Raw genomic sequence first — 15,929 nt, 5'->3', positions numbered from 1 at the left:
CTCCTCTATAAATAGCGCAGGGCCGCGGTTTTCAGCGCAAAAACCGCCTGAGATTCGAACCAATCCTGTGTCAATAAAATCAATAAAAAGTTTATTATTTTGTGTTTTTATTTCTTTATGAAACGATTCAGAATTTTTGCTTCTACATTGAGATGAATGTTAAATGTTTTTTGGCCGTGATGGTTCAAAGAACATAAACTCACAATCACATAAATCAATCCAATGAAAATAAATAAATAAAAATGGTGTAGGATTTAGTTGGACAACATGTACAGAAATAATTACACAGAAATCCAATGAACAGACTGAATTTAAAGTAAAAAAGACTGGAATGTAATTTTCTTGCAAAAGATATTCCAGTAACCTTGGTTTTATTAACAACATCCAAAACATTTTTTAGAATGAATTTATGAAAAATGAGCAGAACACATTTCTTTGTAAATTGTTTGCAAACCTTTGTTTAATTTAAATATATATATTTTTTTATTAAATTACATTTATGCATTTAGCAGACGCTTTTATCAAAAACGACTTACATTGCATTCAGGCTAACAATTTTCTACTATCATGTGTCAATCGATTAAAAAAAAAATTATCACACATTTTTTGTAATTAATCATGATTGATTCATAATTTTAGGTCATAGATTCAAATTGAACCTCCAAATTAATAGCATAAAGATAGTATTTTTTAAATGTTTTAATTGCATTTTTTTACTAAGTAACCTATTATTAATGAAGTATTGATATCAGTACAACTACGGTGTCTCAATTAAATCCATTTTCTCTCATTGTTACCTATTAATTATAGTTATTCAACATTACAGTATAATAGAAATCCATTCCTTTTAACATTTAATAGGCTCTGAAATATTAAGTGATTTTAAAACAGTCTTCCCATAAACTATAAATTGTATATGCATAAAATATACATATTAATCTTTATTCAAGCTATAAAAGTTAATCAGCGAGAGGTGAGTGATTTCTCTTTTTCATTTGTTTTATTGATTAACATAAACGACAGACTTTTTATTACCTGAAGAGGTTTTACTTTAAATGTGGCACTATCTCTTTTAAACCGGATGCACGTGATGCGGATCTGACACAATTCATATTTTCTCTTTATTTTTTCATTTAAGACTTTATAACTCATTTAAAACTACGTTTACAAGATAACTCGGCAAACCTGTGTATTTAGACACAATTTTGTGTGTTTTCGTCATAATGTGAGAAATGTTAAAGGTGTCTAAATAAATTTTGGTTTGATTGTATTTAATTTTTACAGTGAAGACTATACAGTGCTATTTTACATTTAATTATTAGGTTTTCTGTACCTAAACACCTACAAACTTGAAAAAATGTTAACATTTTTGCAATTAGTGCAAATAAATAAATAGAACGAACATAGAAATTAAACAATTTCAAACAGGGCCCACTGGTACAATGTGCACCGGGTCCCTGGGAGTAACCCCAGGTACGTGTCGCCAAATTCTCAAGTTAAGAAGAGTAAAGAAATAAAAAGTTAATCAAAATTTAAAAAAAAAGAAGCAGATGGGCTACAGCAGCAGAAAACCACACCGGGTGCTGCTCCTGTCAGCTAAGAACAGGAAACAGAAGCTACGAATCACACAGGCTCACCAAAAGTCTCGATTTCTGCTGTGACATTCAGATGTTAAAGCTGCGGTAGGGAACTTTTGATGCTCTAGCGGTTAATAAACAGAACTGCTTGCGTCTTGCGGAAGAACATCGTAGCCGGAACTACTTCTCTCTGTTTATGTCTATGAAGAATCACAAAGGTACTGGGTTACTCCGCCGCGGTACCCCCGAAGCAATCTAAAATAGTCCGAATATAAACACTTATTATAGGTGCACCCTAGTGATTCAGGACAAGCCAAAAACACGGTTTGGAAAATGGATTCATGGTGTACTCGCTTATTATATACATTTTTCTACATTTTGAACACAAACAAAGTTACGGACCGCAGCTCTGATTGGTTGTTTCTTACCGGGATTGATGGAGTTTCTGCAAATGGCAATGACACTGGGAGGAGCCAGAGGAGCTTGATTTTTTCACAGATTATCTGTCTCATATTCTACTGTCAGGACATAATGACAGGTTTAATAAATATGTAAAAAAAATTTTTTACAAAAGTTCCCTACAGCACCTTTAAGGTCAGAATTTAGCATAAAGAACATGAAAGCAAGGATCCATCCTGCCTCGTCTCAATGGTTCAGGCTGGTGGTGGTGGTGTAATGGTGTGGGGGATGTTTTCTAGGAGCACTTTGGGCCTCTTAGTACCAATAAAGCATTGTTTAAACACCACGGCCTACCTGAGTGTTGTCTATCCCTTCATGACTACAGTGTATCCATCCTCTGTTGGCTACTTCCAGCAGGATAATGCACCATGTCACAAAGCTCAAATCATCTCAGACTGGTTTCTTAAAAATGACAGTGAGTTCACTTTACTCAAATGGTCTCCACATTCACCAGATCTCGATCCAACACAGCAGCTTTGGTATGAGCTGGAACGGGAGATTCACATCACGGATGTGCAGCCGATAACTTTGCAGAAACTGCCTGATGCTATCATGACAACATGGATCAAATTGGACAAAATTAGGAATATTTCCAACACCTTGTTGAATCTATGCCATGATAAATTAAAGCAGTTCTGAAGGCCAAATAGGGTTCAACCCTGTAGTAACAAGGTGTACCTAATAAAGTGGCCACATGTGTGTGTGTGTGTGTGTGTGTGTGTGTATGTATGTATTTAATGCATTTTCCCAAAGCCCAAAGACTAAAGATACATCACTGGCTACATCACACAACACAACTGATCAAAACAGTCTGAAGTGAGAATGTGTCACGGCTTGAGACTTTCTGCCTCTTGCGGTTCCATATAACCCATTTAAGTGTCACATTTCCATCTTTTAGATTGCAGAGATAGAGAGTCTGAGAGATGTTTCACTTCGGGATGATGTCATTGCCCAATCCCTATAGTGAAACTGTGAGTATCTTGAGTACCTTCAAGCGGAGCCATTCACACACCCTCATATACACCCACTCAAGTGCACTCGACGATCGGCAGAAAGCCCAACCAACAGAGAGGAAGATGGTGTGAAGTTATGCCATGCCAGGTCACGGAAAGGGCATAGAGAGACCGACAGTCATTCTGACTGTACAGATGTGGGGGGTTTTCAGACGGTCTTATGAAAGTGTTTTGATGCTTTACATCATCTTTCATGCATTCAGACATGCATTTGGCTGCTTTTGTTACAATAAAATTGTTTCAAATGCTTTATATGCTGCTAAAAAGGCATTTCTGTCATGACAACTCTGGCGTGGTAATGTACATGGCAATGTCAATGTTAATCTGCCATGATGCATGATATTATTTATATACTGAGACCTCCTACTGCCAATGCATCCGCAACATGTAAGATATGCATGTAAGAAATATTGCTGCTGCAAATATAGCATATATGAAATAACCCCCATATAGCATACATGAATCACCCCATAGCAGATCTATACAGGTGGAGCTGGGGAAGGTGGAGGGTTTCTGAAGCAAGCTGCAACTGCTACGGCAAGCAATAGTCATATATATGAATGTTGAGCAGCGAGCTCATTGGCTACCGAGACAGGAGAGAACCAATCAGCTGTGCCATGTAGTAATGATGTCATTAGGTCAGACTGAGTTAGACCAATCGGACTGCGCCATCGAGAGTTTCATGCCAGGACTCTGTATTTGGACAATGAAACCCCACCTGAAATGTCCTGCATCAGATCGTATGTCTGTATCTGCGTGCCTCAAATGCTTCAGGTCTTTTCTTAGTCAAGTCTGAAGTCTCAGTGTGTTTGAATCAGATGATTTAGTGGATGTGTGAAGTCAGTTCTCCTCAGGTTCACCAAAGGTGTCCTGTCAGAGGAACCGCAGGTGGAGAATCACATTAACAATACACATCAACCATTAACCACAAACCACACACAATACTGACTCTCTTCATGTTTAACATCAATTGTTTTAGCATTTCAAACCAACCATCGTATGTCTCTAAAATGTTTTGCTTGTTTGTAAATGTGTTTGTGCTTCTTTCTTCACAATAACTGACACTGGCTGTGATAAAACATGCTGTTTTAAAGTACGTGTGACTTTTTTGTGCTGCTATCATCTGTTCATCAAACACTCTGCATCCGTTTATAAAAGATGGACATCATGAGACGAAGAGAAGTTGTGAGAAAAAGAAAAAAAAAAGAATTAAGGTGGGTCGTGAGAAAGTGACACGTTTATTTGTCACTCTTCCTCTTTGTTTTCTCACTGCAACCACAAGTGGTAGGCCTAAAATGTAGAGCAAAATTATTCAAAGGAAAAAATGACAGAATAATATAATAGAGAACTGAAGGGCGAAATCTTTTGTACGAACTCTTATCTTTCGCAGTTTGGTGAGGCCAAACATGATTTGAGTTTAAGCTGATAAAAACTGCGGTCATGTCAGATCAAATAATATTTGTGTCCTTCAGTTTTCAACAGAAGTGAGCGTTCATTCCAAGAATGATTGCTAGAAGGAAAACTTTATTAGCTGACAATGACTAACGATAAGGAAAGCTACATACCAAGGAACAATAACTAACCTTTTTAGCTTTTACAAAGAAGAAAAAAATGTTTGTTTATACCAAGTTTTGCTGCTTTTAATCCTAGCGCTCTTTAAAGCTAAAATGAATAAATTAGCCAAAAACCGTTCTGAATCTTATTTCAAATGTATTAATGTGGATTTGCATTTCCTAAGGTCACACACCATTATTTTGTGAATTCAGAGAGCAAATTTCAGTTTTAACTTCAAGTCTGTCACACTGATTTGCTGTGCTTCAGACATTTCTTATACAGAAAAACTATAAAAGACACTTAACATTTTTGGCCTAAATAATTTGACACATTTTTATTAAAGCTTCATCATTCTACCGGCTTTAATCCAAGTTTATGTAGGACGTTTTATATAGGCCTACGGCGTATTTTACACAGGTGTTTTAAAATCATTCAAGATCATGAAAGATTGTTATACTCAGTGTTTTGTTTTTTTTCCTGACCCGCACAGCTGGTGAATCTCGCTGAACTAGACGAATTTCCAGTGTTCAATCCCCTGAGCCACAAAGCCTCAGAGACTCGAGCACTTATCGCTAACTGTGTCAGGAGCGTCGCTGTGTGGTGAGGGCGGCGGAGGGGCTGTGTGTCTGCAGATGGAGCAGGTGAAGCGGTGGGCTTGTGGGTAAAAACGAGCAGGAGCTCTATGGGAGAAGGAGGGCCCGGTGGGCTTCTTTGTTCACCTTGATCTCTTGGTTTTTGAGCATTGTCTTCTTTGCATCTTTCTAGGAACTCGAAGCAATGCGCTGTGTGTGCTTTCTTGAAAGTGGCTTTGGTAGGAAAGTGTCTGAAGTCTAAGTGAAAACGAACATAAAGGTGAAGCGAAGGAACATCTTTACATGGTTCCTTTCTCTCTTTACAAAGTAATGAACAGCTACATACAGTATATGCTGTGGGCCTACGCTCTTAAAAATAAAGGTGCTTCAAACGTTTCTTTAAGCGATGCTGTAAAGTACCGTTTTTAGTTCCACAAACAATCATTCAGGCAAAGGTTCTTAATAGAACCATCTCTTTCTAACCTTTTTATAATCTTAAGAACCTACTTTCACCACAAAGAACCTTTTGCGAAACAGAAAGGTTCTTTATGGAACCATTTAGACAAAAATGTTCTTCTATGGCATCCTGAAGCGTTTGTTTTAAACTCTCTTTTAAGAGGTGTTATATCCTACCTCTATAGCACATTTCATGCAAACTGGTAATTCAAATGTTTTTACATAAAAAAACATCTAGAAATATACATGACAAATGCAATCAAATGAAACATTTAACATGTATTTTATGTATCCGTTTAACACAAAGGATGATAACTATATAATAATAATAAAAAAATAATAAGGTTTTAGCTGCTTTCCTTTAATTCTCTCTTAAATTGTTGCACTTTTTCTCCAGTGTAGTTTTTGTCTATCCTTGTTCTGCTAAAAGAGTAAGACTACAATGACTTTGTCCCTTGGCATGTTGGGTAATCTCCCTCAGCCCTCTGTGCGCACCAAAATCACAAACCAAACCAGATGAGAAATCACACAGTGGGGCGGTGTGGGCACAGTGTTCACATCTCTGTGGTCTCATGATCTCCTAAAGCCTTTGTTTAACCCACCATCTCTCACAGCTGCTAAATATTCAGCGTGTTTGTTAGCCTGTTTGAGAGGAGTTAACTGATGCTCGTATGAAGGTCTGGAGCATTCAGGTGATCTACCAGAAGAACATCAGAGGTCAGTTTTATGGACTTTTATCAGCTTCGTATCTCAAATTGACCCAAATTAGCCAATATTTACAATTAGAGTTGAAATCATTGAAAAATGATGAGATGAGAAGTGTTTGTATTTTTAGAGTGTAGTATGAAAAAAAATGGTATGAAGTCAATGTTTTGGTTTGCAGCATTACTCTGAATTTTGTTTTGTTTTGTGTTTAACAGATGAAAGAAACTCATACAAATTTGGATCAACCTTAGGGTGAGTAAATGGTGACAATTTTATTTTCTGTGTGAACGGTGCCTTTAAAGTGAGTTTATGCTGAAAATAAGAACAAATGTCTGCCAATGGAGTCAGAAAAAGGAAGTTAACAAAGAGGTAATGGCTCTCATTTTAAGCATTAAAAAAACCCCACTTAATTTGGATGGATATGCTATAGCATTTTGTATCTCTGAGGAAGAACAGCATGCACTTTTTACATTGTTGAGAAACGTGTTTCCTCAAATTTGTATTTCGTCCAATCTTCATCCGATCTCAACATTAACCCAAACACTTCTCTTCCAAAGATCAAGAAGTTCCAGAAAAGAAGAAAAAGTTCCATGAACAATGTATAAATATTTTTGCGCTGATGTTTAAGAATGTTATTAAAGATCAGATAACTCTGATTGACTTTATTTTACAGTCCTGTTCCTCATGTACATACTATGCACTTATTATAGTAATTACAATAACTATGTAATAACTAGGTACTAACCCTAAACCTAACCCTACCCCATGTAGTTACCTTGTATTACCAGAACGTTCTTAGATAAATACACTGTAAGTACACTATAAGTACATGATAGTACACATACTGTAAAATAAAGTGCAACCGAAAGTTCTATTAATATAAATAAAAGAATGTTTCTTGATAGCTTTGATAGAACAACCAGAGAACGCTTCCTGTGAGCTGGTCGTGACTCATTTATCACTCCTGCAGAATTGTAGGAGAAATATCTGATACTTTGAAACACAATTCATACACATTTCCTGCATTGGGAGATTTAATTACAGTTTGGTTAAATGCGGAATAAAAGTGACACCGATTTGCATATTCTGCTCTCTTAAGTAGATGGCACTGATGACGAATGAGCAGATTTACCAGCCGTCCTGATTTGATGTCTGAAGCGAGCCTGGCGAGGACACATCAGAAAACTCTCGTACTTCCTGTAGCAGCTTCAGAACCGAACCACAACTCTCACAACCAGACGCATCTGCATCGCCCGGCGTCTGGACGCCCGAGGGTGAGTCTGACACCAACACACATACAGCTACAGCTATAAATATACATTGTAAATGCTATATATTTTAAAAAAAAAGGAAGAGCAGATATATCATTGCTGTGCGTCTAAATCACTTTTACCTTGTTTAGCTTTTAATCTTTCAATGCTGCAGGTGGCTCTTATTACTGCATCAAAAACAAATATCTATGCTAAATTAAGTGTAATTTTGGATCTTTTATTTTCTTTTTACACCAGTTTAGAGAAACTTGGTCAGAATGTAGTGCATTTGACCCGCTAAACGATAAAGTGTATGTGGAGAGCTCATGTGAACAATGCCTCTGTGATGATGATCTGGATGATTTAGGAGACGTTTGGAGCTGCAGGTGAGCCGGTGCAGGTGTTGATGCTGCTTCACGTCTCTAAACCTCAGATTCTGTTGTTCTAACTGAATTCAGTCTTCGACAGCTGCATCGCACTCAACCGCACACAAAACATTCAAATCTGTTCTCTACATTACTGTCGTTCGAGCAAGCAATCTTCATATCAGAGGCAAAAACCTACAGCAGGGTTATTTCTATATTAGTATTCATATATTCTCATAATAATTGAATATTTCATTCTTTTTAGGGGTTAATTTGTGGAGAATTAAAGAAAATAATATACAGATACAAATTGTTTTTGTCATTTTAATTCACATAGTATATATTGAAATTTTTCTCTTTTCTTATTTTCTCTTTTCTTATTGTATAAAATTACAATATTTACCTTCCTCGTTTATTCGTCTAATATGGAAAATTGCGAAAAGTAACAATACTGATTATATAGGCTATATATTGAATATTGTTTAATATTATGATAATTTGTATAGATTCATATAATATATTAATATCATGAAATAATACTAAGACACTAAGCGTCAAATTTTGAATCAATATATATTGAATATATCATTTTCTGTATAGAATTTTTTCTACGGTTAGTTATGAATGCTATATCCTCTTATGATGTATTAAATGTATTATATGTATTATATTATGATATGTTTATGTATTATACGTTTATGTCTTATTCATTAAAATATTATATTGAATTATTATTATTATATTAGTTACTAATTAAAAATTGTAATATTATACGTACATTTAGCAGACGCTTTTAACCAAAGTGACTTACAAATGAGGAAAATGGAAGCATTCAAAAGCATGTAAAAAGTTTTACATAATTATATATATATATATATATGTATTTATTAATTTTATTTTGTCACATTTCTTTACATAAAAATAAATCAAGCACATATAAAATATAAAAAAGACTAGAGAAAGCAAGTGTTAGGGGCCTTTTTCAAATTTAAATTGAAATTATTTATTTAATTAAATATATATATATATATATATATATATATATATATATATATATATATATATATATATATATATATATAATATTAATTATATTTCATAGTATTTAGATTTATTTATTAATTTATCTTTTAATGTGGAGAATATAAATAATATTTTTATTAGTTATTTTGAATAAATATATTATATTGGTCACTGAACTCATTAACAATGATTATTATGAATAAACGATTAAAACATTTGGGATTTGTTGTGCTTTCATTTCAGATTGTAACTTTACCTGATTTGACGTGGTTTCAGTCCCGCTTTTAACAATGCCTCGATCGTTTCTGGTGAAAAGTAAGAGGGCGGGGCATCACTCCACACGCTCCGCCCACTCTAAGCATCAGCATCATGACGGATGGACATCCAGCAGGCGCTCTGCGGCTCTGGAGCTGCTGCCGTGCACATCCACCGACGACAGCCGAACTCATAACAGCACCGAAGCAGCTGGAGATGAACCCCAACCCTGGCCTTCATCCACTGCAGGTACATGAAGAACAGGAACAGCTCAGCACTGTCTAACACCAGCAGTGGCTGGAAGAGAGCGGCAGATTGAGCATGATATACGCAATAAATGCATTGTTGGAGTTTCACATGAAATGTCTAGACAACTCATTTAGAAAATAGGATCTGAATTACAATCTTTAGTCATGAGAATATGACAGCCTGAGAACTTAACTTGAACAAAACTCCCGCAAATGATCAGCTTGAATGACTCACTGTGATATTTTTTTTTCCAAGAACCAAAAACCTCACCACTATTCTGGTTAATTAATAGCCCAGCTAGGTCATGAAAATGTTTCATCTCAATGTTCTCGGAACGTTCAAAATGACTAGATAAAAAAAAAAAGGTTTAATTTTTGCATACGTTAAGGGAACATTGTGTATTCATTTTGGAAATATTTACAATATTACATTAACAATGAATCATTTAGCAGACAATTCTATCCAAAGCGACTTACAAATGATGAGAACAATAGAAGCAATCAAACCAAAAAAGAGAGCAAAAAGTGCAGTGACAATGCTCAGTCAGTCAAGCATAGTACAAAATGTAAAAAATGTTAGATGTAAAATGTTTCTGTTTTTGTGTAATTTTAATCAAATGTTCTTTTAACATTATTGGGGCAACATTTGTTCTTAACATGGAGAACCTTGCCAGAACGTTCTGAGAACATTTCATGTGAATTTTCATGATTGTTTAATAATAACAGTGTTTAGTTTTAAGAATATATTTCCCATAATGCTTTGCAGAAAGAGAGCCTGAGAGCTGTAAAGGCCGATTCAAACCAAGGGAAATATAACGATAACCATTTATATAACCATTTATTTATATATATATATATATATATATATATATATATATATATATATATATATATATATATACATTCTACAGTTATAACAAAAATGACACAAAGTAATGCGCGAACGTTTAAAGCGACAGACGAAATGGCAGCGTGCTCTAGGAATAAACTAACCCGATCTCATGAATGTGCATTTCAAAGGCATGATTCTAATATTTCTTTTTCTACTTTTGCCTACATATGATACACAACTGGTAGGTTTAGGGGTGTGGTATAGGTGTGTATTATATGTATGCCAAAAAGCGTATTATATGCACGGCAACAAAGTGTGTATCATATGCACGCAAAAACTGCCTATTATATGCATATAAAAAACATGTATATCATATGCATGCCAAAATCTTTTTTTTTTTTTTTTTTTGCATATAAAAAGTATTGTTGTGTTTTCATTCGGTACTGTACTGTACCAAATCGAACCGGTACTGTACCGAAAATACCATTCGGTACTGAAATTTTCAACGTCCATTTCTTACTAAGATTTGACTGGTCATTGTATTCACATGAGTTTTTAAGGCTCTTTTGTGTGTCTGTGTGCTTTCTCTTTGAAGAGTGTGAAGAAATGATCACTAAAGCAATCATAGACATATTTGTTGAATGCAGGAAGACAATGACCAATCAGTGCTATTTCAGAATCTGGTCAACAGCGCACACATCTTAGCAGGAAATGAACGTTTTAAAAATGTAAGTACCGAATGGTTTTGCAGATGGTACTTTTGACAACACTAGTAAGTTGCATGTAAATAGCTGTTGGTGTGCACGGTCCTTAATGAAAAGACTGAGTGAGTCATTCAATGTGTGGGCTCCAAAAGTGATTAAATCCTTGTACTATGCAAAAACATCACTTTTTATTTTGTTTTATTTAAATTAATGTTGTCTATAGTCATTTTTGCATTCTAAGATGAATCATATTCCATTCTCTTGTATTGTGTGTGATGGTAGTGAAGCAGTCTGGAGTTTGTCCGTTGTCTAAGCTGTCGTGCTCTGTTGCGATGGAGAGACAGAGCGAGCTGGAGTGTCTGATTCAGGCTTTGCTCAGTCACCATCAGCTGAGCAATGTCCAGACGCCGCTGTGTGAATGTCCGCTCTGTGAGAAGGTGAGGAACGGCTGTGTGTCCTTTACTGAACTACCCTGATTGCAATTATTAGCCACATCTGTTTCCGCCACGGAAATAAAAAACAAACAACAATTCCTAATTTTCTTCTTAAAATTGTGAGTTTATATATCGAAATTATAAGAATGAGGACAGAATTGTGACCTTAAATTAGGCAATTAGGCTACCTTTCTTAGCTATGTTCAGTGGGGGGGGGTGGGACAACACTATTTCTTGACAAGTTCGTATGTATTTTAGGAGGTCGCTAATTTGTACAAATTCGTATGACCTCACGCGTACAAATTTGTAAGATTTGTCTAAACTCCAGGGACGGGTAAGTTTAGGGGTGTAGTTAGGTGTAGGTCTTTTGTACAGATTCATACTAATTGTGCAACGCGTAAAATACATACGATTTAGCAAAAATCATATGAATTTGTATGAGTGAAGTCATACGAATTTATACGAATTAGCTACCTTGTAAAATATGCACAAATTGCTGTGAGATTTTACGGAGCCCCGCACATGAAATGCAAGAAAAAATAAATAAATTGTGAGCACGATTTACTAATTCGTTCCCTCAATGTATTTAAATGTGCACACGAGTATCATTGCGTTCCCTCGATTTACTATTGCGTTAGCTCAAAGGAATGAATTAGTAAATTGTGCGCACAATTTATGAATCGAGGGAACAAAATAGTAAATCGAGGGAACGAAATAGTAAATTGAGTGAACGAAATAGTAAATTGATGGAACTAAATAGTAAATCGAGGGGACGCAATAGTATTTGTGTGTACATTTTACGTTTAGGAATGAATTAGTAAATCGTGCATACGATTAAAGGCCCGTTCATGATCAAGAATGATAACTATAAAGTTAACTATAAAGATAACGATATTAGCCTCCACACTAGTGAATGATATTGTTTGTGTATTCTAAGCGAACGCACCTCTGCTGCTTTAAATTCTCGAGCTCATTACAGCAGGATTGATTCTGATTGGTTGGCAATATTTTTATCGTTCATCAGAAAACAAAATCGTTCTGAAAGTGATTCCAACGATATCGTTTCTCTGCGCCTTTATCGTCATAGTTGTGGTGTGGACTCCGCTATTCTTTAATATTGAGAACAATTTTTAGAACTATATCTTTATCGTTATCTTTATAGTTATCGTGCTTGGTGTGAACGGGCCTTTAGCCTACTATTTTTTTAAGCATGCCATGTGCGGGTCTGCGTAAGATTGGGCTAAAAAAATTAATTAATAAAGTAAAAATGGAATTTTGAAATTAAAATTAAAAATTGCAAAAAATTCTGAATTGTAAGATCCAAAAAAATGTAGATTATTGACTTTTCTATTTATTTAATTTTTATTTTTTTTTACATCCCATGGCAATAGGCTAGAAGAATACCTATATTATGCAGATGCAAAGCATATAGCAAGAACAATTTATACAATAAAAATGAATCGAGTCAAATAAAAAGATGTACTGATCTGATCACGATTTAATGATTTGAAAGTTCAGATTTGACAATGATTTAGTCCTGATCTGATCACCTGACAGGATTTTCACAACTCATACAAAATCACATTTCGGTTTGTGTGGGTTTCATGCTTAAACATCTCATGCTTCATATGTGATGGCATGCACATTTTAAACCCAGAAGTTGATACACCTCACAGATCACATGTGGTTTAACAATAACACATTAGATCAATGTAAAACACATTGTTATTTCCATTTGTGATATGGTGTGATATTAATATTGCTATGTCTTCTGTAGCTCCTGTCTTCTGCTGTGAGTTTGGCATCGCACTTGTGCAAGTCACATGTCAACAGAGCTGCTCTCCCATTGGCCGACTCCCCAGGCCACCCCCAACAGCCTTATGGTTACAGACCAACAGGAATACTGAGGGTGAAAATACTAAACAGCTGTCTGTATACAAGTACATACTGTACAGAGATTATTAGAGTTAACAAAAAAAAAAAAAAATGCAATATCTAAAATAAAATAATAAGATGTAGTAGGTTATCCAAATATCATGCATTCAGAAAGTTACCATGCTGCATGAAGAGTCTACATACTATATACAGCATAACTAGTTTGGCAGTACTCTATTCTAAACACAGCCTGTGTGAATGTGTGTTTCAGGAGCGCAGTTTTGGTTGTAAGGTTTGTGGGAAGGTGTTTAAGAGGTCGTCGACTCTCTCCACACACCTGCTCATTCACTCGGACACTCGGCCGTTCCCGTGTCCCTACTGCGGAAAGAGATTCCACCAGAAATCTGATATGAAGAAACACACCTTTATACACACAGGTAAAATACATAATGGGGTTTCCATTGACTTCAGTTTTCAGTCAAGACACTTCCAGAATGCAAGATGCAAAAAATGTCACCTAATAAAAATTTGTTCCCATTTGCTCCAATAACCGAAAAAAGAAAAAGAACATTTTTCAAATGTGCATATTTTGTATTACAAATACACTCACAGTCATGCTAATTACATTTAACATTTAACTACTTTAATGGCAAGAGTACAGTAATATAACAAACTTTTGAAATGTGTGCATACACACAGTGATACTGGAGGTCCAAATTCAACACACACCTTATTAAAGAAAAGCGGAAGAACTTAAAATATGAACATTTCACAATAAGTGTTTGAGAACTTCCCATTTGATCTCCACTTGCACATACTGTTTTCCAAAGCAAAAATGTGATCTGTGTGAAAGACTGCTTCAAATTGGCATGTGTCATATTAATATAATTAATTGTTTTATTCATAAATACACTACTTTGTAACGCAATTAGTTTTACAGTTTACTGCACTTTTATTATTCTAGTTTTACCTAAAGCATAGCGCATTCACAGAAATGAATTCAAATGCAAAATAAGGTGGATAGTGTTGCACAACTGAAAATGCAGGTTAGCATACTTGCACTTGTTTAAGGTTAGATTAGCTGCCTGTGTAGTCAGTAGTAAAGCAGTAGTTTTAGGGGCAGGGCTAATGCGTGTGACTGCTGTCCTCTCTCAGGTGAGAAGCCTCATGTGTGCGTGGTGTGCGGTAAAGCATTCAGTCAGAGCTCCAATCTGATCACCCACAGCAGGAAACACAGCAGCTACCAGCCCTTCAGCTGCTCACACTGCCCTCTCAGCTTCCAGAGGAGACTGGACCTACAGCGCCACCTACAGACACACATGCAGAACGACAGCGCACTGTATCATGGGACCTGAGAGAGACCAGCTGCACCTCAAACACCTTGGGTGGCTTAATGTACAGGGGTCTTGGCGGTTATGTTTTACCCAAAAGTCCACTATATATGTTTATGAAAGATGTTTGCACCAAAACAAATGTTTGCTTATGTATATCTATCTTGATTGCACACAATGCATTGTGAGATCTGTCAACAGGCTACACATTACTGTAGATTTATTGCTTCAAGTCTTATGATTGGCTGCTCATGGTTGTGATGTCATAATCATGGAACGTTTGTTTCAGAAGATTTATAAAGGAACAATAATCCCTCTATGCACATGATAGGGCATTTAATAACAAATGCTGTAATGCAACAGATTTTTAAGAACATTAATCTCTTTTTGAAAGTACAGGTATCTCTGTTTTCTCAAGCTCTTAGCAGAAGTTTTTATCTTGTTTTAAAGTAGGGTGAATTCTGCAAAAGTGGGACACTTTTAGGTAAACTGATTTAAATACAAATAAATAAACTCTTCCAAACACGTGTATGCTTTAAACAAATTCTCAAAGTCTCTTGTATCCCTCAGCATGTTTTTGAATATCGGTTGATGTTTTAAACATACAGAGATTCAAAAATATTAAGTACCCATGTTTTTTTTTCTTCTTCTGGGTTTTTCAGGTAAATTGGGACACATTTGTATTTAATCTGTGCTTACAAAATACAGTTTCTTACAGTGGATTGTGTTATTGATAGTGAACTCATAAAAGCTGAATGTTTATTGAGTTAAAACCTTTCAACAGAAGCATAAATTTGAAGAATTATTAAAATAGTCGAACAGAAGTACAAATTTAACTGAGAATAACTGAATAATTTCAGCAGAAATACAATATACTGTGTAGTATAAAAATGCCATGATTTCTATGCTTGCTTGTGTGTTTGTATTTAACTGTGCTTAAGTGTGTGTGTAATACATGATTTCATATTGGTGTGTTCATGTTGTGTGTGTGTGTGACACATGCTTTCATATTTGCGTGTTTATGGTGTGTGTGTGACACATGCTTTCATATTTGCATATTGTGTTCGTATGTGACATGCTTTTATATTTGCATGTTGTGTGTGTGTTTGACATGCTTTCATATTTGCATGTTGTGTGTGGCCTTTTTTCATATTTGCATGTTGTGTGTGTGTGTGGGTGTGGCATGCTTTCATATTTGCATGTTGTGTGTTTGTGAGACATGCTTTCATATTTGCATGTTGTGTGTGTGTGTGTGTGTGTGTGTGTGGCATGCTTT

At 35.5% G+C, this 15,929-nt stretch overlaps 1 protein-coding gene across 2 annotated transcripts; it reads left to right on the top strand.

Annotated features, from left to right (window-relative positions):
- The first annotated feature begins 6,124 nt into the window (after window positions 1-6,124).
- On the top strand, window positions 6,125-15,632 carry LOC113067889 (zinc finger protein Gfi-1b-like). 2 transcript variants are annotated; one of them, XM_026240385.1, is made up of 8 exons: window positions 6,125-6,348; window positions 6,552-6,588; window positions 7,439-7,610; window positions 9,218-9,478; window positions 11,296-11,450; window positions 13,225-13,356; window positions 13,594-13,759; window positions 14,478-15,632. In XM_026240385.1, exons 4-8 carry the CDS (start codon window positions 9,265-9,267, stop codon window positions 14,675-14,677), a joined length of 867 nt encoding a protein of 288 aa, XP_026096170.1. In that variant the 5' UTR covers window positions 6,125-6,348; window positions 6,552-6,588; window positions 7,439-7,610; window positions 9,218-9,264; the 3' UTR covers window positions 14,678-15,632. The 2 variants fall into 2 exon arrangements, with proteins under 2 accessions (XP_026096170.1, XP_026096171.1); XM_026240386.1 differs by lacking the exons at window positions 6,125-6,348; window positions 6,552-6,588; window positions 7,439-7,610 and adding an exon at window positions 7,822-7,972.
- The last annotated feature ends 297 nt before the right edge of the window (window positions 15,633-15,929 follow it).

The sequence above is a fragment of the Carassius auratus genome, linkage group LG28B (genome assembly GCF_003368295.1).
Source record: "Carassius auratus strain Wakin linkage group LG28B, ASM336829v1, whole genome shotgun sequence".
Lineage (NCBI taxonomy): Eukaryota > Metazoa > Chordata > Actinopteri > Cypriniformes > Cyprinidae > Carassius > Carassius auratus.
The sequence above is the reverse complement of the archived record's forward strand: the minus strand, read 5'-3'. Positions and strand labels throughout refer to the sequence as shown.

What these genes read in the sequence shown, in the direction of transcription:
- LOC113067889 (XM_026240385.1), top strand. Translation starts at nt 9,265, where the DNA reads ATGCCTCGATCGTTTCTGGTGAAAAGTAAGAGGGCGGGGCATCACTCC. An exon ending in CTGGCCTTCATCCACTGCAG is followed by an intron (nt 9,479 to 11,295) that starts GTACATGAAGAA and finishes GTGTGATGGTAG; the next exon opens with TGAAGCAGTCTGGAGTTTGT. An exon ending in AATGTCCGCTCTGTGAGAAG is followed by an intron (nt 11,451 to 13,224) that starts GTGAGGAACGGC and finishes TGTCTTCTGTAG; the next exon opens with CTCCTGTCTTCTGCTGTGAG.